Source organism: Gouania willdenowi, chromosome 3, assembly GCF_900634775.1.
Source record: "Gouania willdenowi chromosome 3, fGouWil2.1, whole genome shotgun sequence".
Taxonomy (NCBI): domain Eukaryota; kingdom Metazoa; phylum Chordata; class Actinopteri; order Blenniiformes; family Gobiesocidae; genus Gouania; species Gouania willdenowi.
In genome coordinates, this window is record NC_041046.1 from 25,534,548 (window position 1) to 25,560,882 (window position 26,335).

A 26,335-nucleotide genomic window follows, 5' to 3' on the forward strand; every position below is an offset into this window, starting at 1 on the left:
CAATAGTACAAATAATTATATTTAAACTATTAAAAGTTACAGTCAGTAAAATTAAAACGCGTACGAGCTGAAACAAATCGAGCACAACACATACAAAAAACTCTTTTTTCCACTGAGTGAAAACATACATTTCATGTTTATCTCTCAGCACAGGCTGAAAAAACAATCCTACTTTTTCTTTTTTGGATTTTACCATTTTAGAAACAGTAAAAAAATATATATATGCATATACCGGTATGTAAAATTTCTGGCTAAAAATTGGACCTGAAAAAAATTTGAACTCAAGTGTTTGTAACAGCAGTGGACACTTTTTAAAAAGTTTGAGCTCAGCAGTTTCTTTCTTTCGGGATTATTAAAGTTTGTGTGGAAAATAAAGATGTATAAGGCACTTCAAGCAAAGAGAGGCGTAAAAACTGTGATTTCAACAAAATAATTGCACTTATTATAAAGATAGGGTGAGAAGCTCAGTCATTCGGGAGGGGCTCAAAGTAGAGTCGTTGCTCCTCCGCACCGAGAAGAGCCAGATGAGGTGGCTCGGGCACCTAATTAGGATGCCCGAGCCCCGGGGAAAGACCCAGGACACGCTGGAGAGACTATGTCTCTCGGCTGGCCTGGGAACGTCTCGGGGTCCCCCCCGGAAGAGCTGGAGGAAGTGGCCGGGGAGAGGGAAGTCTGGGCCTCCCTACTGAGGATGCTGCCCCCGCGACCCGGAAACGGCTAAGCAGAAGAAGATGGATGGATGGAATTGCACTTATGAACCACACCCAGGATGCATGGATGAGGACGGTAGAGACGTGACACGTCATGTTTGAATGTATTCACAATGTCAGTAGAAATGTTTTTGCTTCAAGGCTGCAGAAACGCTTAGAGAAAAACAGCTGACTTGTTTTGCTGATTCTTTGGATGTTTCCCATTTCCTTTGTTCCAGTTCTTCAGGCCTTCGGGCAGTGAGGTGTCCTCTTCAAGTTCTCCCAACCCTTCCACAAATTCCTCATACGTGGCCTTCTCCTGAAAAGGACGAGGTCCAAGTAGCTGCAACATGTCTGTCCTGTTCAGAGTTTCTTTTTCTAGAAGACACTTTGCCACCTAGAAACAAAAAGCACGTGAACAGTCAAGTATCGACCTGTTGTTACAATGTAATGCTTAATTTATACAAAAGGAGCTTCATAAGCTCAGAGCTGTGGCTTTATTTCTCAAAAACAACAGGGCACACCTTCTCCACCATTTCTTTCTTGTCGTGAATGAGTCGAAGCGTTCGTTGGAATGCGACGTCGATGAGGGATCGGACCTCCTGGTCTATGAGCTGGGCTGTGGATTCACTGAAGGGCTTCTGGGTTACATGGTTCCTCTGATGGTGGAGGTCGAAGGAGATCTGACCCACTGCTTCATTCATTCCAAACTCTACAATCTGAGAAAAATACTGAGGATAAATCACTGCTGAAAGAAGGAAATTAAATATTCTACATTAAAAGGGCATTATTATGAAAAAAAAAATCACTTTTTAATGCTTTTGCTACAGTGATATACATTCCTTTAGCCTCATTCAAAGGGCCAAAGTTAAAAAAGTTCTGTTTCCTCTCTCCCTTGTTATTCTACATTTTGTAAAAAGTCTGCTCCAAATGGGCGAGTTGGATTTTGCCCCACTAATGCATCATAAGGAAACTCCTCCTCCTGACAATCCTGGCTCCTCCTACCCTACATCAGAATGTGTTTTTGTGAGGCAGGTTGATTTTACAGTTAAAATCAGTATGTAGATAAACTGAAGATCGTTCACAATCAGTTTCACTTTTAGTAGCTGTTACACCACCTTGTATCGCCTTTATGGGATGATCCGACGTGTTTGTGACCCAATGCAACACAGCGGTTGGACAAAACAATGGACTATCACCTTAAATTGACTATTGAGTGTTTGAAAGAGCTGATAGTTGAGAGTTTACTTCCCTGCAGCGCAGAGCGAGTGGTCACAACCAGTTCCACTTTTAGTAGCAGTTCCTTTCACCTCATCACCTTTGTTTGATGATCTGACGTGTTAGTGACAATGGACTGACGTCTTAAATGAACTATTTCTGTGGTCAGAGCGGTGAGGAGGAGAAGGAAGTGACTGTTAATGATTAACAGCGACTGTTGCTGTGATAAACACACACGCTGAAGCAGCGTGTGTGTTTATGCCCACTCGTGCATATGCATGAAGGCCCAAAAAACAGCCTGTTTTTAGGGGCCTTCTGAAAATGACTTTTCAGGGGGCTAACGCTCCAGAAAACAGGCGAGTTTGGGAAAAATAAACCTCAAATGCGATGTTGTTGGGGTTCTCAGAACAAATGGAGATGGGTGAAAAATTATTGAGCATAATACTGGGTCTTTAAATAGTCCTAGTTATTTTATTGTTTTCTGCTTAAATACTGTAGGAAACAATGTTGCTTTCATCAAATCCTGCTCAAATAATGGCTGGTATATAATAAATCAAAAAGAGCATGGATTACCTGTGCATAGGCTGCCTGAGTGACTTTCCTGAGATCATCTTGTGCCCCGGAGGTGATCCGACTGAGGAAAACCTGCTCTGCCACACGCCCTCCCAGCATCATGCACATCCTGTCAAACAGCTGATCCTGGGTGAACAGGTACTGCTCTCTAGGGAGATACTGTGCATAGCCCAAACCCTTCCCTCTAGGAACAATGGACACCTGGTGATGTAGATCACAATCAGTCAGTCCATTTCACAGATCGATCTATAACAAGCTGAACTTTAAACACAAATGAACAGATTTTTTTTTTTAAGATAAAAAGTACTTTGAGAAGAGGATCTGCGTGTTCCAGGAACCAGCCGACAACTGCATGTCCAGCCTCGTGATAAGCTACAGTCGTCTTTTCTGGAAGCTGCAGAACCTGGTTCTTCTTCTCTAGTCCTAGAAACAAGCAGGGCTTTTAGCAACATGTGTGTCCACAGTGAGTCTCCAAACAAAGCATAAAAACCCCTGTATCCATCGTTCAACGTAGCATGGTGTGGTATCATGTAATCACATGAAAGTTAAAAGTATAAACAGTTTAAATCACAAAATTATCTATAAAATCTGCAAAATCATAATATGAGTGATGTATAAGCATCTTTATTAAGTGATGTTTTGACTTAAGTTTCTCCAGTGACCAGGGTTGCGGTCAATTACATTACAATTACATCTTCAATTATCCATGTTCAATTTAAATTACAGTGATCAGCGTTTTTTTCGCCAATTACAATTAAAATTGCAATGATTATTTATCCCCTGAAGGTCAATTACAATTACGTTCTCAATTACTAAAGTTCAATTACAATTATTCACAATTACTAAGCCTTTAATAAATAATCTCATAAAACATGACCTTCCTCTTGTGTTAGCTTTCTGTTAGCATCTCTTATGATAAGGGGTCAGTTTGACCCATGTCTTAAATCAGCTGTAAAATACATAAAAAAATATTATCAATCATTAAATTTGTTTCTCATCTCTTGGTTACCTTGTTAGGCTTCGTAATCAATAAAAATATTGGTATTAATATTTTTGGTGTGGGCGTCTGAACCTTTTCTGTGTCCGTATACCCTCAATTTCAATAGTTTTTTTTTAAAAAGTAGTGGGAAAAGTTGATATGAAACATATTTTAATAACAGTTAACTTGTATGTGTAAGCCATAGAACTGTAACATTGTTCAACAGGTTTAAGTTTAATTTTTATAGAATTCCCATGCAAAATACAATTACAAAGTCAATTATCCGAACTCAATTACAATTTCATTACAATTAAAACAGCAACAGATTTTTTTCAAATAAAATTACAATTATAATTACCCCCATAATTGTAATTAATTATCAATTACATGATTACAATTATAATGGACCCCAACCCTGGCTGAAACTCTTTTTAACTGTGGACATGCTACCTAATAAAATTCCTGGTGCTTCTTAAACAACCATTAAACCCTTGAGCCATCAAAAACCTAGTTGTGTGTGCGTGTACGTGTGTCCACAGCTATGATATTTAAACATCTGGAGACATCTGCTCAGGTGTAGTGGACACACTGACCTCCTATAACCCTCTCCACTGCCTGCTCAAAGTGCTTCATGGTGATGCAGTGACTGAGGGTACGTGCTGCTATGAGAGCCGCCTCATTACACACGTTTGCAATTTCAGCTCCTAAAAGATACAGAGGACATGAACGTGTTGGACTGGGACGGGAAGCATTCAGAACAGATGGACAGACAGAGGCGGTCAAACTGTATTCATTGTTATATTTTGTTCCGGTGATGCAGATGATGTGAGATGGGTGAGCAGATAAGAACAACTTACCAGTAAAACCTGGAGTTAGTGCAGCTAGCTTTCTGGCCAAAGCGTCAGTATCTATACTAGAGTCGACCTTCAGAGGTCTCAGATGGACTTTAAAGATGGACGCCCTTCCTTTAATATCTGGCGGTCCTGGAAGAGTAAAGAAACAACAGGAAAGTGAGAATTAGGAAGCATTTACGCCAGGTTGACCATATTTACAAACCTAGCCGCACTATAGAGGGCAGTATTACAGCATAGTGTGTTATTGGTGATTATTACACATAATAACATGTAACATCACCTTATTCTGGGTTTCATAGCTTCAGACAGATTCAATTCAAGACTTTTTAAAACTTTTTTATTGCCATTTGAAATTAAACTTAGGACCAACTTCACAGTAAACACAATTACATAGGGATAGGGTATTATATTTTTTTCAAATGTCTAGTGCAGACGTGCAACTATGGCAACCCCCAAAGTAAACACACAAAAACACACAAAATGACAGTAAAATACACAAAAAAGAGACTAAAATAATAAAAATCACTCAAAAAATGCACAAGATGACTACAGAAATAGCCAGAAATCTATAAAACAACAATACAAAAAAAAAAAAAAACATTAAGAAAAACTATTAAAAAATCTTCATTGGACAGAAAATTTTCATTAAATTTATATTTACCTATGCTACATGACATGCATTTGCACAAAGTCCCGCTGTGACCACATCACTGTTTTGTAGTTTGTTTCCCTCTTGAAATGTTACGGTAAAGCAGGGGTCACCAACCTTTTTGAAACCAAGAGCTACTTCTTGGGTACTGATTAATGCGAAGGGCTACCAGTTTGATACACACTTAAATAATAATTAGGGAGATTTTCAAAAGAGTGGGGGGGGGGGGGGTAGTTTGCTTTTTAAAGAGAAAATGAAATAATTCAATTTCACAGTGTTCTTTTATTTGAAAAACACATATAAAGTAAAGAACAAATTCCACAATACCCGTGCAAATGGTAAATGGTGGTAGTAGTAGAATAAATAACATAAAATTAAACAAAAAAGGCATACATTGCATAAATTATCCATCAATCTATGCAATGTATGCTTGAAATAAAAATAATCAACAAAAGGAAAATTAAACGTAGCCTATACAACAACGGCTATAACCATAACAGAAACACTTCCCTACACATGGTTGGATTTGATTTTCTCCCGATTTCCTCACCGACATTGTCCGGGCGGACCATCCTTCACTGAGCGTCGTTTCCGGCCGGACAATAATAACGATTACACCTCTTCTTATGCGGTGTAATCGTTATTATTATTACAACAATATTATTATTACAATAATATAATTACACCGCATAAGAAGAGGAAGAAGAGTCTTCTTCCTCTTCTTATGCGGTGTAATCGTTATTATTGTCCGGCTGGAAACGACGCTCAGTGAAGGATGGTCCGCCCGGACAATGTCGGGCAGAAATCAGGAGAAAATCGGGAGGGTTGGCAAGTATGTATTAAACACAAAAAACACTTTACATTTTAAGTGTTTATATATATGTATTGTCATTTCTAAGTTACATGTAAGTGTGATTTAAACAAGAATAGCTAAATAAATAAATCTATATATATATAAAAGCTCACTGGTAAGTGCTGCTATTTGAGCTATTTTTAGAACAGGCCAGCGGGCGACTCATCTGGTCCTTACGGGCGACCTGGTGCCCGCGGGCACCGCGTTGGTGACCCATGCGGTAAAGTATATATATATATATATTTTTTTTTTAAATGAATGTTACCATTCATTTTGAATTGTGAGACTAACTACAGTCATAAAATCATACTTATTATGTGTTAAAATTGAAGACTTTTGAAATATTGATTTAAAACATTTTAATGACAATTAGGGCCTTATTTTTAGACCCATGAATATAATGCCTTTTAGGATTTATTAAGGATCTGCGGGAATCCTGTTATTATTCTGTGGTCAGCACTAGTGAATATGAATGATTAGAAATAGATTAAAAATGTTCTTTACTAATAAACAGATTATGGACATGCATGATGAACTGACAGAAATGAAGACAGTGAAATCAAACCTAAATATTTCAGAAGCTAAACTGTGTGTGATTTACCAATGTGTATGCGTCGATCAAAGCGCCCGGGCCTCAGCAGAGCAGGATCCAGGATGTCCGCTCTATTGGTTCCCGCTAAAACAATGATGTTGGTGCTACTGTTGAATCCTGCGATCACACAAACAGAATCATGCATTTCGTTTATAGAAAGTTAATTAATCATTGGCTTCTGAAGGGTAAAACTTAATGCTGACGATAATTGATGCAGCAGCTCACCATCCATTTCCACCAGCAGCTGGTTGAGGGTGTTTTCTTGCTCGCTCTGGTCTCCAGCGTTTCCTGTTCCTCTCTTACGACCAACCGCATCAATTTCATCAATGAAAAGTATACACGGGGCATTTTTTCGAGCTTTGGCAAATGTGTCCCGTATCTGACAGCAGAAAGAGTAAAGACATTTAAATAACTGACTTTAACGAAGTATTTATCAGAAGTTACTTCTTCTACGGCATGAAAGACAACTGGCGGCACGGGGGCCTCGTGTGGCCATCACCCTAATTTTGCGTGACCCATAAGGCACATGAAAAAATGACTCGAAAAACAGACAAAATGAGTCCAAAAACACACGCTACAACAACAATACACAAAGTGACAGAAATATATACAAAACGACAACAGAAGCACACAAAAATGACTCCAAAGAGACAACATATGACAATAAAAATGCCCATTACTCACAAAACACACGAGACGACTAAACAATTACAATAAATGAGGGAAAAATATACAAAACAACAGCAAAATTACTTCACAAACACACAAAACTACAACAAAAGACACAAACACGGTACATTCTTATATAAATGCTCAGATTGGTCATTCTGAATGCTGACATGAATCAGGAAATCACATTTTTGTGGCTCCCACTGTAATAAAAGTTGTCCAACTCTGTTCTATGGAGTGAAAAAAAAAAAAAAATCCTAGATGATTTTAGTTTGTAATCCAACAACAACCCAACGAGTGTTTGTGTTTACATTCGCCCACACAGGAACATTTGACATCATAATAAAGATCAAAATCAGATGAAGCTGTATACTGACCCTGGCCGGGCCGACGCCCACAAACATTTCCTGGAACTCGGAGCCGTTGACTGTGATGAAGGGAACGCTGGCTTCTCCTGCTGTGGCTTTAGCCAGCAACGTCTTCCCAGTCCCAGGTGGACCGGATAACACAGCACCCTGCAAACAGAGCGGAATCATCTCTAATTTAGCATTTGTCACAAATGCAATAAAATCCTGCAGTACCTCTAAACCTGCACTAGGGTCATTACTGTATAATTCAACGTAACTGTGTCCCACCTTTGGTATCTTGGCTCCCAGTTCATGGTACTGTCCAGGGTTCTTTAAGAAGTTGACAAACTCTAAGATTTCTAGCTTTGCCTCCTCACAGCCGGCAACATCTTTGAAACGCACATTGGTGTTGTTGGTAATTATCTTAGCTTTGGATTCACTCAAGCTGAATGGGTTTCTTCTTCCTCTACTGACACGCCTTCCTGCCATTGGTCCATTGCGTACGGTAAAAAGGAAAACACCGAGGAGGAGTAATAATGTTAATAATGATGTCCTGTAGAAAAGATGAACCACAGCTTCAATCAGGACAAAATCCTAGCAAGCAAAACACAACTTGTTCCTGTAGAACATTAACTCTCACCCATCACTTTCACTGCTGTAGAAAACAGGCACTTTGTGAGTGGAGTCCGTGCCCAGGTCCTGCTGAGCCATGTCCAGGTTGTGCTCGAATGATTCCACACTGCCGATGTTAAACCAGAAGTAGCTCTGAAACGTTAAAAAAAAAAAAAAAAAAAACACAGAAAACTAGATAAAAAAAACGCCACATTACGCTGCATCTCTGGGAAAGCATTTCAGTAAACTGAGTTTAACATGGCCAATAGAAGAAGCCATGAGTATGTCTTCATTTAATGAAATAAATATCATTTTCCTCTGATTTATTTACTAAACGATTAAAGGAAATGCTAAAAAAAAGAGCAGCCGATTAACTTAAGAAGCAAATATAATATTCAGCTCTATAATTCATTTAAGCAATTTTGAAGCTTTTCGTTCAGTAACCAAAACAAATGGTTATACATTACACCTTGTTTTTAAAAATGATTGGGGTCAGATCCATCCACCCACAGACTCTATATTCTTATTTTTTTTGAAGCAAATGAAAAAGTGTGTAAAAAAAAAATAATAATAATCTGTGTGTGTTTCTTCGTGTTTTGGACGTGTGTTTATGCATATTGTATGTGTGCATAGTGTGGTAGTGTTTGTATGTACTGTATGTGTGTAAGAGGGTTAAAGAGGAGGGGAGGTCAGGTCAGGGAGGAGAAATAAACATATAAATATATAAATTATGAATAAATAAGGGTAAAAAAATGTTTTCTGTTTATCCTTTGCTTTGTGTGTTTTGGACTTGGACGTGAATGATGACTGTAACTAAATTATTTTATTTTGGGTTTTTTTTTTAATTTACCTTGTTGCATGCTGTTCTCAGTTGTAACCCTTTGTAAGCTGTTGTAATTTTTCACCATTTACTGTGCTGTTTTGGTTCTGTGTATTTTGGAATTGTGTTAATAGGGTAAGGTATCAATCAGCCTTAACCCCCTTCAGTCATTATTTATAGACATTTTTTTTATTTTTTTATTTTATTTTTGATGTGAAACCTTGTTTTAATGACTCAAAGAAAAATAAACTAACTAACTAACTAATAAAGAAAAGAAACATTTATGTATCTTTTTATGTTGTTTTTTTTCAAAGTTAAGAAAAACCTTTTGGTCACTTACAAATTACATGCAAAAAACTTCAGCAGGTAGATCGAGTTTAAACAAGAAAAGACAAATTCAAGATATCAATTTTCTAATAAGAGAAATTCATCTAGAAATGAATCCCATAATGACTGTAATTGGACTAAACTGCAGTGTTTGTGTATCATAGTCTCTTTAATGAACTGACCACATCTGATGTGCTCACGCCATCGGCTGGGAATACTTTGACATACTGCTTGCTGACGACCTCCATGTGACCCACCTGTACACAAAGCACACCAACCCAATGATCCCTGTTACAAACATGAATATGGGCACATAATGGAAACTCACCAAGCCTTTGTTTAAGTAGGAATGAACAAAATCCTTCCAGGAGATTTGGATTCCTGTCTCTCTGACATAGAACAATAAAAACGCTGTGGCCATGCCGGCTGCTCCGAGGGAAAGATTCCAGATCAGCTTTTTATTGAATTGGAATTCATCCTGTTTGAACGAGGAAAGGGAAGAAAGCAACTTACATATCATCAGAGTGATTACCAGTCAAACCACAGGAGCAACTGTGAAGCAGCAGTTTGTATAATCACTCAGCATGCATTGGAGATGCTGATAACCAAACCACACGATACAAAACCTAGTAAATGTTAAAGGTTTTAGACCCACACTTTAATGCAGTGTTTGTTTAATCTGTCAGAGATAACATAGAAGTTGCTAAATCATAAATAAATGTCCTTTATACTAACTACAGGAAACATTCTGTTTCAAACTGAGGTCCGACTGGCTCCAAAGGAAAATCTCCAAAATGGCGACTTCCGGGTTGATGACGCGGTGGATGACGCACCGTGAAAACCCTCGATAGTTAAGTGTAACAATCGAAACCGTAATCAAACTTCGATGAACTGCACAGCCCTATCTGTATGTGTTCTTTCATGGTAGTTAAAAGCCTGTATTAGAGGTAATGTATCAGTCATTTTTAACACAATATTCTTCATACACACCTGGAAGCGCGTCCACCAGTGTGACTTATCTTTGCTTCCCTTTCTGTCATCATCATCATCATCATCGTCGTCATCATCCATTCCTCTTCTTTTCCTTCCACAAGGCTGTTCTTCAACTTTAGTGTTTTCATCTGAATGCCAAAAAGGAAGCAATGATCAATTGTTATAATGGAGTGTTTAAATTCCTAGAAGCAAAGCTGCTTTGGAAAACCAAACATTTCTCACCTTCCACTGATTTGTTGATGCCAGAGCTTTCTTCACTCTTTGGGAAAAACTTCTCAAAACCTGACCCAAATCAGATCAAGCAAAGAAAACAATAACATGACTAACACTGATCTACAAGATTAGGGTTCAAATGTGACCTGATTCAGCGTCTTTAGGCAGTTTAAGGGAATTAGCTGCTAAACTTTATACCTTTGGGTGGTTTGTTTGAGCTGAGTAACCGAGTAAGATGGAAACTGTGCTGGTAGAATCCTCCACAACTCCTCTGGATACCAGATGTAACCTGAAATATGTTTAAAAAAATAAAGAAAGAAACAATCAAAATGACAGAATGCAAAGAAATGATAGGAAAGACATATTTTTGTTCACATTTGTTGTGCTTAAAAATCCATTCCGATCGATTGTATTTCCGCAAAAACAACACAGCTCACAGGATTAATAAAATGTTGTTAGGGAATGGGAACACCGGACTAATCTGATCCCTCACGAGCAAAGCCATTTTGTTTGATTCCAAAAAACTCACAAAACTGCAGCTGTAATTCACATTTTCTTTATAGATAAAACAAACAATGAAAGCTGCTGGAAACAAACTTTTTTTAATTAAATAAAGCCACAGTGTATGCCTCATAGATCAATAATCGAAAATCATTTCCTCAAAAAAATATGTCAAAGGTTGAAATTGCTGCTCAAAAGTTAGTTTTGTGCATTGCATTGTGGGAAGTGGAGTCCTGTAAAAGGATGCATACTGTAGAAGTGTTTTTAACACACTCTAAATGTGATTTCTTGGTGGTTTTGCCAGACAATGAGGACAGGGATTCGTTTGATACCATTTTTGTTTGTTTGTTCCTGGTATTCCATATGACATCACATCACTTAGTGAGTCATTCAGTTTCAGGCGGATTTGGATCTTTACGTTTAAGTCTCAAAAATAAACATTGCCACAACTTCCAGTCCGTGAAAACACCAGAAATGTGTTGGGAAGTGCCCTTAAAGCTGCAGTGTGAATCTTTTTTTTTATTTTAAATTTAGGCAAATAATTTTTGATTTATTGATCGATGACGCCTACTCTATAGAGAAATCTGATAAGGAAAAAGTTTCCAGGGATTCAACTTAAGATCTTATTACAACAGTTACGCAAACATCATATATCTTTAATTCAATGCCTGTTTCAGCCCCCCCCCCCCCCCCCCGCCCCGCCCCCCAAAAAACAAAACAAACAAATTAATTAATTAATTAAATTCAATTAAAATAAATTGTATTTCACCATTCATTTTTGTGATTGATAATGTGTTTTATGATTGAATAAAAACACAAATCTACTTCCATGTACCTCAGCGTTAAGTGTGCATAGTAATGTTTATAGGGAGGTCATGTCGCGCGATACAACTTCTTCACTTGCGATACGATACCGATATTGCAGCTTTACGTTTTGGCCGATGCCGATATCAATCCGATACGATATCAGCACAAATCATACATACTTTTATTACTTATTCTGTAGTGTGGAGTGTTAGTGTTAGTTACATACATTTTAACCTTCAACATAAGATCCACAGTATTCTACAATTGAATAAAATAAATTGTCGGTGCACTTATATCGCAGATTTTAGATGCAGTCAAATAAAATCCGATATTCGTTTTCTGCCTGATATTGGACCGATATTAATATCGGATTGGAACACCTCTAATTGTTTATGCATTGACTCAATGTACATTTCTGCACATATGTTTTTGCTCAATAGTAAAGGTTCTGCTGTAGCTTTTTCCTCTGTAGGATCAGCTTTCTCCATATGTTAAATGTAATCTATCATGTTCATCTCCTTCCTAATACTCACTAACCCAAGCTGACAGCTGCAGATGGTCTGAGTCTGGTTCTGCTGGAGGTTTTTCCATATCAAGCCTATTGCTCGACTGCAAATAGTTTATGCACTAAAGTAAAATATAGCTGCCTGCATTTTGTGATTTACAGTTGTGTTAGTTCTCCCAATAAGATGGCCGCTACTGTATATGATATGTGTTGAAGTCTTTGTGCAAGCTCAGCACAAAAAGAGACAACAAAGGAAGGGTTGGATATTTAGGTTACTGTGCAAAATGGCGCTAGACAAGAACAAAATGCGTTACATTAAAGTGCATGTTTAGTTTCAGGACATGTGAAAGCAGTTTTCATTCGGTCTCCTTGCAGAACACTGTGTTCCACGTAACACATGTTGTGGAACACAATGTTCACGTGTGCTGCAGCTAAACATACAGCACACATGTGACAATAGAAATCCTGACTCCAAAACCAAATGTGCAAAGCCACAAAAATGCACGAATGTAGAGACATGATAGTTAGTTATTTAAATGGTCGCTAAAAAATAAATAAATAATAATAATAATAAGTAATGAATGAGACTGGGACTACTTGGGACACGCCCCCTCTACACAGCCATGCAAAGGACACTTTAAAACTGTATTCAATTATAAGCACTGAAGAATAACGCATACACTATGTTTATTAAGGTTACTGCTTTTATTGCATTAAATAAACAAATACATTTATAAACAAAGCCACAATTCATGCAGATTAAGCCCATAATTAATATTAATTATAATAGTTCTCCAACCACCCATTGAATTAACTACTTTTAGCACCGTCTTATGTGATGTTAACAGGAATAAAGTAACTGTATAATACCTTTAGCGTCCCAGAATTGCGTAAAGCAGCAGAAAACATGGAGAGGTCTCGTCTCCATGTCCGAAGTGTCCGGACTTGGTGCCGAAGCGGTCCGACGCTCACACACAGAAGCACCGTCATATCTGTCGGTTCCCACCGCACCGCGAACCGACTCAACCCAGCCTCAGAATCACACACAGCATAAGTAAACGTCACCGTCCTATCGCAACGCGACCTTTCCCAGCCTTCTTATGTAACACTTTATTCTAGGGAGAATATTATTGGCACAGTTTTCACAGACTGAGGCTGGAATGTGAGCAAACTACTGTTTCCTGCTTCTTCACCGTCATCCTGTGAGAATAAATAACCTCCTAACACCATAAGAAGTGATATCAGTCTGTACAAAGGCACATTCTTCATATTCTAAATGTCATTTATAACAACATTATAATATTGGAGTAGTTTGTTGATGTAGAATAAGTAGTTTCTTTCATAAAAAAGTGTTTTCTTTTTTTTTTTAAAAAAAAGTCTGTTACCTTTTCATTATAGCTTAATTTATCGTCCTGTGTGCGTCCTGTAACCGATTTTGTATTTTACTTGTGTCTACTTTCCTTTTATTTTATTTTAATAAATAATATCTGCTAAATGTATATATACTATTATATTTATAATAGCCTATGCTACTGACCCTGAGGCACACATTTCATTTTACTTGATCTCAATAAAATGCCAATAAAAAGCTTGGATCCTTGTATTATACTACTGTACATACAGCTCAGAGTATCACTCATATTAGATACACCTGCTGCAGTTACATGGACAACATTTAACACCAGGTGATGTACAGCAGGTGATAAACTAATTAAGGCACATTATTGTTGGTAAAACCACTTCTTATATAAATGCTATCAGCATTTCAGTATGCCTTAAACTCAAACAGAGTCAGTGGTGACCCCTAAACAATGTATATATATTTTTTAAAAAAACCAAATAAAAATAAAACCAACATCCACAAACATACTAAAAATGTATTTCATGAAAGCAATCGACTTTAAACTTCAAAACAAGCATGTGGCCAATTTATTGTTTGAAACATGGAACATAGAGACATAAATACTGCTGGTTATACTGTTAGCAGTCAACAAGAAAGTGGATAAAAATAGAAACTCCCACCACTGATGAATGAATAGAAATGATATGCTATGGGATTTATATTATGGCGATAATATCTTCTTCCCTTAAAGGTGCAGTCTGCATCTTTCAGATCCCTCTCTCCCCCTCCCTCCCCACTGTTCTTTTGCCCTGCTTCTAAACTTTCTAAAGTCCCTCCCTCAGAGGAGCTAACAAGCTAACGTTAGTCCGACAGCAACATCACAGTAATATGCTCTGTTAAAAGCATATTACTGCAGCGCATCTCTGTCTCTGTGCACACACCTCAGCAGCAACAACACAGGCTGCTGCGCGCACATGAACAACACGTGCACAACGGCGTTCTAGTGTAACAATTACAAATCAAACGTAATATAAATCAAGCAGCAGTAATTACCTTTCAAGCAGAAAAGTCACCAATTCCATCTTCTACTCCTCCAGACCATACACTGTAAAGAAGACGGTGCTCTAGCTTCGGGAAAGGGGCGGGGACTGTGAGCAACAGCTGTCAGAAAGTCCATCAAACACAATCCTGGCTCTGATTGGTTCTTTTTGCTCGGTCAAGGTGCATTCTGACAATCTGCCAAAGGCTGTAGGAGCAGCAGGGGGGACTCAATGAGTCTGTTTCTTTCACACAAACTACTAGTTTCATGTAAAGTTGTCCTTACATAGTGTCAGCTTTAGCAGATATGACAAAAAGTCACTTTTATAAGAGTTGCAGCTCCTTTAAATTTGAAAAAGAAAAACATTACAAGATCTGAAGCAAATGGACCAAGTATGTACCCTTTCCTGTCTGTAAATACTAACATTGTAATTAATGTATGTGGTTGAAATTTGACTTTCTAAATGTATTTACTTTTAAAGAAAAGATAAAACCAGTTTTAAACCAATATTTGTCATAAAAAAATGTGAATGTGCTTTCTTTCATCCACTAATTCTAAATTATTACATCATGCAGTGGCAGTAAACCCAACGTGACTCTAAAGTTAAACACATTTCATTATTTTATTTTTATTCATGCAATAATCAAGTTTTCCAACAGACTTTCTCCTTAACTTCAACTCCACTTCCGTCCATCGGCCCAAACAAAGACTAAACACACAGAACATGCTCTGAGATACACAACCATTAGTCATTTTTAAAACCAAACACTTCACACCAATAAGTTACAACAAAGTATTTTTGGAATCTCTGAAGAAAATGTGCCATTAAACCAATAAGACAATTCAACACGCAGGCCAGCACAGTGAAACAACAGGTAGTTCAATCTCAGGCACAGAACGTAAACAAATGAGCACAGGACAGATGTGGATAGAACAGCTTCACATCTGTACAAAAATGAGTTCAGTTTTCAGTTTCTGCCTTCTTTTGCATTTGACCTCACAAATACAGAGTTTAGACAGTGTTATTATGCAAAACTGAACAGTGTTTGGAAGGATGAGTAAATATATACGGTATCTGCTTGTAAGAGAGAAAACACAACCTTAAACTTGGTTCCATCCTGCTGTAGGTCACAATATTTATTTAGTTTTATTTGGTAAATTGCATTGCAAAAGCACTAACTTACAATTGTCAGTTTTGTTACAAATCTCAGTATTTTAAGTGTACGGAAAAATGCTTCCGGTTCCAGCAATTCTGAGTGAATAGGATGAAATTAAAACCGACGATACCTACTCATGGATTAAAATCGACGTACTCATGGAATATTGGAGGTTGCAGTTAAAAATTCTTATTTTTTTTTTTTTTTAAAGCAAACTCAAAACCATCAGTTAAAACGTTTTGAAATTACAGCAGGAATATTGACTCCTCCTGGTGGATTCTCTCTAGAACATTTAAATTATGTATGTTTACACATTAGCAAACTGACACGCGCACACACAAAATCATTAAACTTCAGTCAGTATTAACTCAAAAATATAACCTTCCAAATACACGTTTGAAGACACCACTGCAGTTTCAACACAAATAAACATGAAGCTTGTTTGATCATAATAATCAGACTGTCTTGGTCACAAGCAAAAAGTGCATTATTCAGTAACATCAGGAGCTCCTTTGTGGGGGTCACGCTTCTTTCACATGTGGCATCTCATCCTGCTTGCGCTCCGTCATTCTGGCACACCGCGGACAAGTTGTAGAGTTGTCATAGTAACAATCTCTAACAAAAGGAAAAACATCAGGAATTTAGGTGCATTTTTGTGCACATTTTAAAATGTTGTGTTTCCCCTTTCTCGCTGAAATGTAGTAGAATTCAAATAAGTTGAAGAAGATTTGTGAGCGGGATGCACCAACCTGTGGAAGACGGCAGAGCAGTCGTGGCAGACGGACGTGTGGCTGTCAAAAGGGAACAGAATGTCCCCTTCTTTACAAAGCTCACATACAAACCCTTTGGCCTGACAGCGCTGCAGGAACGAACAAACAACACGGGTCAGGTCATATTTTACACAAACTATCTAAAGGCACAAACGAAGAGCTCGTGGACTTGCAGAGTAAAGATAAGTAGTCCTACATTCCTACAGTATACCTGCTGTGTTGTGTTAGCGCTCACCTCGCAGTCTAGTTTGATGTGCTTAGCGAACGTGGTGTGGATCTCTGTGAGGGAACAGCTGAGTCTGCCACTGTAGATATCAATCAGGTCCTGCAGTGAGTACATGTCATCGTTCTCCACAAAGTGCTGTCGATCCTGGAGCTACACCACCCAAAGTAGAAACATGGAACAGAGAGAGGACGTCTGTTTTACCACAAAATTCACCTTTACAAGTTAATAATGAAATTGCCACCAATTCAATTATTGCTTCTTTACATTAAACAAATAGTGAGGAAGCCTAAACATTTTTACAACAATAAAAAGACCTGATTATTTTTTTTAAAATGTGCCAAAACCAAACTATTTTAGGTAATTTACAGGAACTCATCATCATCCACAAGGTGGTGCTGTTGTAGCATTGTGTTAAAGGCTGCGTCGAATAGTCCCTCCTATCGCCTGAAATATCCACTTTTCCATAACCCTGTGGATGACGTCACGGGGTTAAGGAAAGGTGTTAGGAGAGGAGCAAGGAAACGGCCATCATGTTTGTTTTGACAATCAGAAGCACTTCCTCTAGCTGACGTAATAATCTGACGGCGGCAAAGGTTAGTGACGTCTGCCGTGGTGAAAAAAACTACAAGTTTACAAAAATGGACTAAAAGCACATTTGTAACACTTTCTGCTGATGTAATTTAAAAAATCACAAGGTTTGAATGTAAATCAAAGGAAAAGAGGTTGCCAGGCTACATAGAACAAAAGTGAAACTAAAAGAACGTCACATTGAGAATGGTTGCTCACACTCACCTTCCACACAGAAATATGAATTATGTTGAATAAAACATAATGTGGCTAAAATGTCTCTGATCCCTTTTTCTTGAACCACAGTGTCTGTTTTATGTCAGTTATAATCTGATAATATGATTTACATATCACAATATATGGGTTTTAGATTATTTATTTAAAGTTGTTCAAGGCATATTATTGCATTGGTAACTCACATGATCTCCGTTACTTATCGTGAGTTTCCGTGAGCACTCGGGTGTGCGTTTCCCTTTAAATGTTGTTGCCGCAAGGAATTGTGGGTCAGCATTATCTGGTCTCCTTGAGTAAAGGATGCATCAGTGTTTCCTAGGCTAAAGGAGGTAAAAAGTGAAGCATTGAGCCTCTTTTCCTGAGCTTAAAGAGAACTCGGACGCTCTTTATCATGGCCACCACTTGAACACTTCCGGGGGTGAAGGAACAATGGATAGGAAAGGAGATAGGAGGGACTATTCGGACGCAGCCTGAGTCATCTATGTCAACTGGCTTTAATTTCTAGAAACACCCCTTATAAATGAAGCTTTTAAGATGTATCTTCTATAAATCTAAAGTTCTTTAATTCTTTAAACATCCTCTCAGGTCACGAACCAAAAATATAACCAGCAGTGGCAGCAATGACGATCCATTAAGGAGGAAAAATACACATTTATAACGATTAATCACATTTTTAAACAGATATCATACTTGTAGAAATAGACGTGCTTCCATTGCCTCCTTGCAGGTAACAAAGTAAGGCTTCATTAACAGAATGTCTTGACGAAGTTTCTGTGAATAAGACCAAACACACACGCACACGACAATTTTATACAATTCTATTTATTCTAACAGTTCTGTAACCCTAACCCTGAAGTAGACTTAAAGTTTTGCTTAAGAAACGAGAGGTGAAACTTCACTTATTATTACTATTATATAATTATTACTGTTATTGTGATAAAATCAAGGCAAACTTTGAAAAGTACAACATTTTTACGCTGACTAATCATAGTTTTCACTCCACTCCGTTGCAGTTTGACTGTGTTAAAAAAAAAAACATATCAAAAACAAATTACCCTAATCTCCACAAGTTCCTCCACAAAATTAAAGAGCAGAGGGTTGATTTCTTTGAGGCGGAGCACAGGCCGTGCTATCATTAGTGCGAGGTAACGCAATGAAGATCTGCAAACCTATGGAAACACAAGCCACACAGTGAGCCTGCTTTATAATGAGCCTCACGTAGAAAACATTCATATAATAATCTGTCTTTGGTACCATCACAAGAACAAATGCACTAACACATTTACATGAAAAGTGTTGCTATTGTTAGAATAGAGCACTAGAGAAATAACTGGTTATTGTTCCATGACTCTGTTAGAAGTAGCTACTATGAATTTGTCCAGTGAAATCCTAATGTTCAATTTCAAAACCTTATTTTTTTTTTTTACATTCTATTTTTTAAATAAAATGTGTTTGTGTGTGGTTGTTAAGGATACCTTGCGTGGCTCAAACTCCCAGTTGTGGATGACACGAGCTGGGACGATGGCTGTGTCATTCCAATGGCAGGTGCTGCAATAATACTGGCCTGTGTAGTCACACTGTCTGGCTTCACTGGGTATGCCACCTGCAAATTACATCAGGTACAGAACAGTTAGAGAGGGTGGGGTCTCTGTTTCTTATCAGCCTTTTACATTCATGGCTCTTTTTTACCATTATTGGTATGTGCTTTTTGTCGTTTACCATATCTGTATTAGTTACACCGTTGGTATAAATAATTGTTGAAATATATTGTATTATATAAATTGAGCAGATTATTAGTCAGTTTTTTCCCTATTTTGTTTAGTAATTGTCCGATATATTGAAATAAGTCCAAACATATTTAGATTAAGGAAGCAAAGTCAATGTATCAAGTTGTATAAATAATGTTTATTAAGTTTTCTTCTTTCCCCTCCCTTTTGAGCAAAGTTTTTCTGTTATTATAAGTGTACAAGGGAACCGATATATTGTTTTGAACTTTCTTTTTGTCTGCATTGATGTGGTTTTCACCTACAAAGATTGTTCAGCTTGAAACAACATAATATAATATCTATCTATAAATACAAGGAACGTCTGTGTGAGTGCATATCTCCCTGACACAGTCTTCAACCTGAAACCTTTTTGACAGCTTGCCCACGGCCCGAGGGTGTGCAACCATTTTTTGGCGATTACGTTTCAAAACGTTTATTTTCATTTTATTTTTAAATCAACACGGGTTAGACCAGACGAACATGAGAGGAGGAGGGGGGGGAGGGATGTCTGAGCCACACGCACACACTACCAAAGCTCTTAAGTCTCATGCTACACCATGTATATGGCTGATGCACGTGCGTGTGTGACAGTGAGCCCTCGGAGCCACAGCATCCGGGACAGGTAGCGAGACTTATGTTACAATGTAGCTAGTCAATAAAGTACAGCTCTACAACAGCAAAACGGCCTGTTGTTTCTACGCTGTACCACCTTTAGCGTGACGTGTACTCGAGTTAACCCCGGAGGAGAAGCATCCTCTGGCCCCGGGGAGTACAGATCTCCTCTGAAACAGGAGAGGTTTTAACAACACCTTAAGACCTACAATAAACAGCACTCACCATAATATCACACGCACACAGAAATGTGAAATGCTAAATAATTAGCTTTATTTGTCAGAATTGATGTGTCTTTTATCAGATCTACCTTCAAACACATACTCATTTGGCCATAATTGACAACTCTACTTAAGCTCCCACTATATGAATACATACTTCCGACGGGCACTGTACTAGTAATAATAATAATAATTTTTTAAAAATTCATAAAACATAGTAAAATTAAAAATGTATAAATAAATACAATCAAATACTACAGAATCTCAGGCTTAAGTCAATTTAATGAACATCTTCTAACTGAGCGGTTTTGTACTCACGCAGTGAGATAGGTGTGCGACATTCAGCGCAGCGGTAGTCCTGCCGGTCCAGTCCTATTTCAGGGCAGATGCTGAGTTCATATGCTGACTGATGGCTGACCTTTGACTTGACGCAGGGCTTGGTGATCAGGTTCATACACTTACTATGGCAACGATAATAGCATCCTGAAACAACAGAGAATTATTGTGTCGTTAGAACACGACTCACTCAGAGTAGCTTTTTGCTATAATTTCAAAACCTAAATCCATTCAGTGACCATAGAGTGAGGCTCAGCTTCCACCAACAAAAGGTCTAACATTTACAAACAAATCCAATTCATTCTTACATTTACACGTGGAGCCAGTGAGAGGTTTGTGCAAGCTGTGCAGTATATTGTACCTGTACATGTGTACCAAGTCTGGATGAGGCCCCAAATGAAAGTGTTGCACTTATCACAGTTCTGTTTAACACTTTTGCTCTTTTCTTTTGAAAAGCGGTGTTCCAGAAGCACTCTTAGATTAGGTTCATCTTCCTCGGGATCCTTTCATGTCAAAAAGTACAGCATTAATGATTAGCAGTAACCATGTAACACAGTAATAACACAGTAATAACCATGTAGTAACAGTATGTTACATATTGTACACATAAATTTAGTATTAAAGGTGCAGTCTGAAAATTTTAAAAAAGTGACCTCAGCAACTACATCATATAATAATCATTGTGTTTTTTCATCTTAATCTGAACCTTGAGCTCCTGCAGTTTGAGGCGCAGGTGGATAAGTTTGACCACGGTGTCCTTCTGTCTCTCCGAATGCTCTGGCAGCTCTGGGATCAGCTTCTTACATTCCTCAATGGCCAGTTTCAGCTGTTCGATGTCTGATGCCACAAACGAACCCTTGAAAACCCCATTTAGAGAAGAAAAGCCCATTGAACATTTAAAAAATAACAAAATAAATACCAAAGTACTCTTAATTATTAAAGAGCAAACGGAATCCTTACCACAGGCCTTGAGAAGTGATCCTCAGCTAATCCCAGATCCATAGTCCGGTCTGTACTGTGTGTCCTACTCCCAGAGAACAGCTCAGGTCTAGTCTCTGAAAACAAGGTGGTGAGGAACAGAGAAGTGGTCGTCTGGTTAGAACACACAGTGTTGTGTGCATTCAGTCATGCACAATGATTTGCTTCACGTGACTGTGAGCACTTGAGGCAATCCTACAAAAAGCTTTATTAAGTTACAAATGAAGTGAAACATTTGCAAATGATCATGTGATTGATTCTGGTCATTTTGTAACAAAGTCGATAATGACGTTCAAAGCTCTGCTCACGAGGCTGAATGAACTTTGAAGTGTAGATCACCATAAAGCTGACATTTCTGCACAATGGTAGGGACTCCACAACACATGCATTTTATCATTTCTACACCTATAGCTGAGATGTTACTTTCTATATTTACCTCCATAGTTGCCAGTAATAGTCAGAGACAGAAGACCGTTGTATTCATTAAAACAGTTAAAAAGGGGAGTTTTCATTTCATCCTTGAACACAACATAGAATAGATTAAACACAAATACAGTGATTTTAAATGGCTAAAGTTATGGAAATAAGGAGAATATAGTAATAATGATTTATATGATCTGTACGTTTGAGTTAAAAAGCCTACAAACTGTTTTAAGTCAATCAAACCTAAGCATAAAACCAGGCTAAACCAGTTTTATTGCTGTTAATGTTTAAACCGGGTGTTGACAGAAATGTACAGTTACATTAGAGCTTTTCAGTTGTAGTGAATAGCTTTGGAATGCAAACCAGTTTCTTCTTAGGTTAACAGAAAGTTATCTATAAAAGAAACCTAAAGGCTAAACAATTAAACCCACACTTTAAATGAAAATGGATATAGATATGAAAATAAAGTGTATAGATATATCCAATAAAGTCATACATTTCATTCCGAAAATGACAGAACAAGCTCTGCAGACTTAATCTGATGATGAAGCTTTGTCTTGTTCGAAAAATGCAGAATTGACCTGTGTATAGTTCAGTGCCAAACATGATGCATGAATTCTGCTAACAGGGTGCTAACAGCGTGTCACGCTTCACTGTGGAACAACGTATATGCTATCTATGTAAATCCTAAAATACAGGAAGTGTTACTTAAGCAATCATTTTCATTTCCTGTGCTTCAGTGACAGGCTGTCTAACCCACACCTCTGTGACAACGCTGTGAAAATGTCATTTTATTTTCTTAAGTACAAACAGAAACAAGTTGATATCTAAAAACAAGTCATGCTATTTAACATTTACACACCTTAACATTACAATGCATTTTCTATCGAGTCACAACCACAAATTACTGATTGGAAATCAAAGTAGCTTGAGCAGAACTGAGTATTGACCATTCCTCATATCAGACTGGGGAAAAAAATCACACCATCAAACAGTGTCTGCTTCACAAAAAAAGCCCCAAAAAACAAACTACTGTACATCTGATGGTCTGTAGGCTCGAAATGATTCTACCACCTAGCTTTAGTATCTGCTAGAAAATTTCACATGCGCTTATGCACATGCCCAATTTTATAGAATCACAGGAGTGCCAAAATTAAAAGGAAATGCATGTGGAAAAATAAAGCGAATCAATAATACAAATTTGAGAATCAATAATGAAAAAATATACAAATGTAGTATATTATTTTTCCATTTTGTTTTTGCTTTTTCCATTTTGTCATTGCTTTTACTGTTTTGTCTTTGTCTTTTCCATTTGCGTTTTGACATTGCTTTTACTTCATGTCAAATCAATGACCCGCCCACAGCACCTTTGGGTTCAGGATTTGATAATTCATGAATCGTGCACAATAAATTGTTAAGACGTGTTTCTGTTGCTTGAATAATAAGGCAAGAACAAAATTATTGTTCTGTTGAAATATTTCCCAGTTGTTAAAAAATATTACTTTGAGCATTTATATTTTTGTTCCGTGTACATACATATGTGAGAATTCATGTTTTTTGTCTTTTGTTTGCAGCATTTTGCTTTGATGACACGAAACAAGAAAATCAGGATAATATAATTTTTAAAAAGGTAGCCGCAAACTAGGAGTGTGACGATATCTCGATACGGCGATATATCACAATATTTTTTAGGACGATCGATTATTGATATGCTCACGCTAAGTATTGATTTTTGGTTTTTTTTTTCTTTTCAAAACCTTTTCTACTTTTTCACTAAAATATGCAGGTACGTCTTCACAGAAATTTTGTCACTGTTTGTTGAAGGAACCAATATATTGTTTACTGGAATATTGCACTATAATGGTGTCACTGGTAAGAAAGACCCTAGTATTTGTTTACAGAAAGCACTATTGGAGATACTTATTAGTTTACATTGGCATGTTGACACTTATTTACAGAAATGTTGCACTAAAATAGTGTCACTGTTAATAGGACACTTTTTCAATTTATTGTCTTTCAGAGATAGAAAATAAATATTGTATTTTTTCACGTAATCTTTTTTTTCTTGTTATGTCATAGATTATCGCAGATTGATTTCTGACCAATATATCGATAATCGCAGAATCGTCATATCGTGAGATAATCGTTACCGTGAGCGTTGTATCGCGTATCGTATCGTGAGGTACCCAGAGGTTCCCACCCCTACCGGAAACTGGTTTTGTTTTTTTATTGCAAGGCTAATAAATGGCTGTCTAATGTCATCTTTGTGTTCTTCCTCAAAAAAGGAGACTGATCCAACATTTGCTTTAGAAGTTACACGATAACATAGGGCTGGGCGATTTTGCCTATAAAAAAATCTCTGATTTTTTAAAGAAAAATTTGAGTTTCGATTCAATTTCTTTTTTTTTAATGCACTTAAAAATGTCTGCAGACATCAGATATATTGTCAAAAGTGCAACTGTATTGCTGTGATTGTCCTCAAGAGTTAAAATGCATAGAACAATCCCAAAATAAAAAGTAAATGAGGCTCTTTCATTCAACAATTTCAAGCTTTAACCCAGGTTTAAGCAAAAGTGCAACAGCAACTTCACAGTAGCTTAAATTTTCTGATTAAAAAATCAGATGACTACATATTTTGTAACATATAACATTACAATTAAATAAATAAACTCTTCCCCTAGCATCTCAGCATAGTGAGAATAAAAAATGAAACATGCCTGTGGCACACATATAGCCTACTCAAAGGGTAAACAAATGTAAACAAAGAGGGGGCTGGCTCACATCGGAATGCGAAAAAGTCCAAAAAAATTGTGGTTAGAAAAAAAATATTAAAACTTGAATTTGCAAAATAGAAATTGTTTTTATCTACAAATTTGATTAATCGATTTTTTTCTTTTTTTGCCCAGCACTATGATAACACAAATAAGACCACAGAAATTCAAAATGTATTATTGACATAGAATATAAACACCTCTCCTTCAGTTCCTTGTGGGGGAAAAAAATGAACCAATATTTAAAAATAAAAATACAGTAAACAAGGCTGCCAAAACCCAAATGTGCTAACTGTAGATGACTGTATAACCATTGTAGATACATGGTGGAATCTCACCAGTTTGCAGAGGCATCCTGCCTTCTTGGGAACCATCTTCTTCCTCTCCACGATCAAAAGGGTTGAGGCGGGCTTGGCGGAAAACTGCGAGTTTCTCATCATCATGCTCCATGTTAGTGAGTGACTACATCTATGGAAGACAAACACAAGCTGTGACGTCACACTGACAGGATGATTAAAGTCTCCTTTGTGAAAAAAATGAATAAATAAATCAATGCAAGCATAATATTGATCGCCTAATAATAGACACCATTCAGTTGACATGGCTAATTCACGAATGCCTATTATGCAGTGTAAGTGCATTATATATTACAGGTGATTTCAGCCTTGAGATAGACCAGTAGATGGGGTCAAACCAGGAAAAGCTGTAAACACGTTCAACATCAGCCCACTGTTTCAACCAATCAGAGCCCTGCTGACCGCCATCCTCTACAAAAAGTACATTATTATTTTTTATTTTTCATGCACAAACACTGAGCACCAATACACATCCAGGAAACTAAATAAGCCTCTGCAGTAAGGTATGGATATGCTGATATCAACAACCACTGACAGCTAGCTAGCTAACTAGCATTGGAACAGCCAATAAAGCAGCTGTTACTAGGCAGACGTTGAATAACACAAAGTGTCAAACTCACCCCGTTAATAGCAGTGTTTCATGGAAGAAATGAAAAGGCAGCAGTAAAAAAGTGGGTTGAAGTAGATAAAGTGAGCAGAGAGCAGCGTGTTGTTTTGGTCATGACATCAGCAACATCACTGCTAGGAAACGTCAAGTTAGCAAATGCTGTTGTATAGTTTCCGTTTTTCACTTTCAAAATAAAACTCTGAATTTCATTAAACTGGTGAATTTGGAAGATTTGACAGAAATTAGCTGTTTAATTATGAGTTCAAATGCAATTATTATTTATTTACTTTTTGCATTTGAACACTTATTTTCTTTGATTGAAAACATTTGTTTTTGATTGAAGTTAACTTTTGTTGACTAAAAGGTTGTTTTTATTTGATTGAAGGGTTTTTTAATATTTTTAATTGAATAATAAAGACACAAATCTACCTCCATACACATGTATGCTTTACTTATGACAGAAGTCGAACGAGACATAGATCCCAATGTGAATGTTGCTTCTACTCAGTCACAGTTTAATATACTACCATTAAATATAACTTAACCATATCCACCTTGCAATTTCAGAAACATGGATCAATGCAGAAAGGGGGTGGGACTTAATTATTCTGATAACTTAATGTCAGTAATAATTGATGTTGTATTGGAAAGTTTTACCATCAAAAATTGAACTGGTGAGAATGAAAGAGATCATCATCAGCTGTGTCTATAGAAAACCAGGTTCCAACA

The 26,335-nt window shown here is 37.3% G+C and overlaps 2 protein-coding genes across 2 annotated transcripts; both read right to left on the minus strand.

Moving 5' to 3' along the window:
• Window positions 1-621: 621 nt before the first annotated feature.
• On the minus strand, window positions 622-13,316 carry LOC114455315 (AFG3-like protein 2). Its single transcript, XM_028436481.1, has 17 exons — window positions 13,072-13,316; window positions 10,587-10,677; window positions 10,398-10,457; window positions 10,173-10,303; window positions 9,511-9,660; window positions 9,365-9,439; window positions 8,064-8,188; window positions 7,712-7,976; window positions 7,454-7,591; window positions 6,633-6,786; window positions 6,417-6,524; window positions 4,317-4,442; window positions 4,053-4,163; window positions 2,788-2,903; window positions 2,481-2,681; window positions 1,214-1,408; window positions 622-1,086 (listed from the first exon to the last, which is right to left on the minus strand). Exons 1-17 carry the CDS (start codon window positions 13,189-13,191, stop codon window positions 865-867), a joined length of 2,388 nt encoding a protein of 795 aa, XP_028292282.1. The 5' UTR covers window positions 13,192-13,316; the 3' UTR covers window positions 622-864.
• Window positions 13,317-15,185: 1,869 nt separating this feature from the next.
• On the minus strand, window positions 15,186-25,770 carry def8 (differentially expressed in FDCP 8 homolog). Its single transcript, XM_028443249.1, has 12 exons — window positions 25,620-25,770; window positions 24,982-25,111; window positions 21,432-21,526; window positions 21,178-21,327; window positions 20,833-20,974; window positions 20,454-20,618; window positions 19,012-19,139; window positions 18,592-18,705; window positions 18,227-18,307; window positions 16,745-16,885; window positions 16,489-16,598; window positions 15,186-16,354 (listed from the first exon to the last, which is right to left on the minus strand). The coding sequence occupies exons 2-12, from the start codon at window positions 25,091-25,093 to the stop codon at window positions 16,261-16,263; spliced, it is 1,332 nt and encodes a 443-aa protein (XP_028299050.1). The 5' UTR covers window positions 25,094-25,111; window positions 25,620-25,770; the 3' UTR covers window positions 15,186-16,260.
• Window positions 25,771-26,335: the final 565 nt, after the last annotated feature.

Excerpts from the sequence above, each read along its gene's own strand:
- LOC114455315 (XM_028436481.1), bottom strand. The coding sequence starts at position 13,191 with ATGACGGTGCTTCTGTGTGTGAGCGTCGGACCGCTTCGGCACCAAGTC. Across the intron at positions 4,164-4,316 it reads ACTAACTCCAGGTTTTACTG|GAGCTGAAATTGCAAACGTG; the intron begins GTAAGTTGTTCT and ends TGTATCTTTTAG. Across the intron at positions 1,409-2,480 it reads CTCAGGCAGCCTATGCACAG|ATTGTAGAGTTTGGAATGAA; the intron begins GTAATCCATGCT and ends TATTTTTCTCAG.
- def8 (XM_028443249.1), bottom strand. The coding sequence starts at position 25,093 with ATGGAGCATGATGATGAGAAACTCGCAGTTTTCCGCCAAGCCCGCCTC. Across the intron at positions 21,527-24,981 it reads CAGGATGCCTCTGCAAACTG|AGACTAGACCTGAGCTGTTC; the intron begins GTGAGATTCCAC and ends CCTTGTTTTCAG. Across the intron at positions 16,355-16,488 it reads TGCTCTGCCGTCTTCCACAG|AGATTGTTACTATGACAACT; the intron begins GTTGGTGCATCC and ends TCCTTTTGTTAG.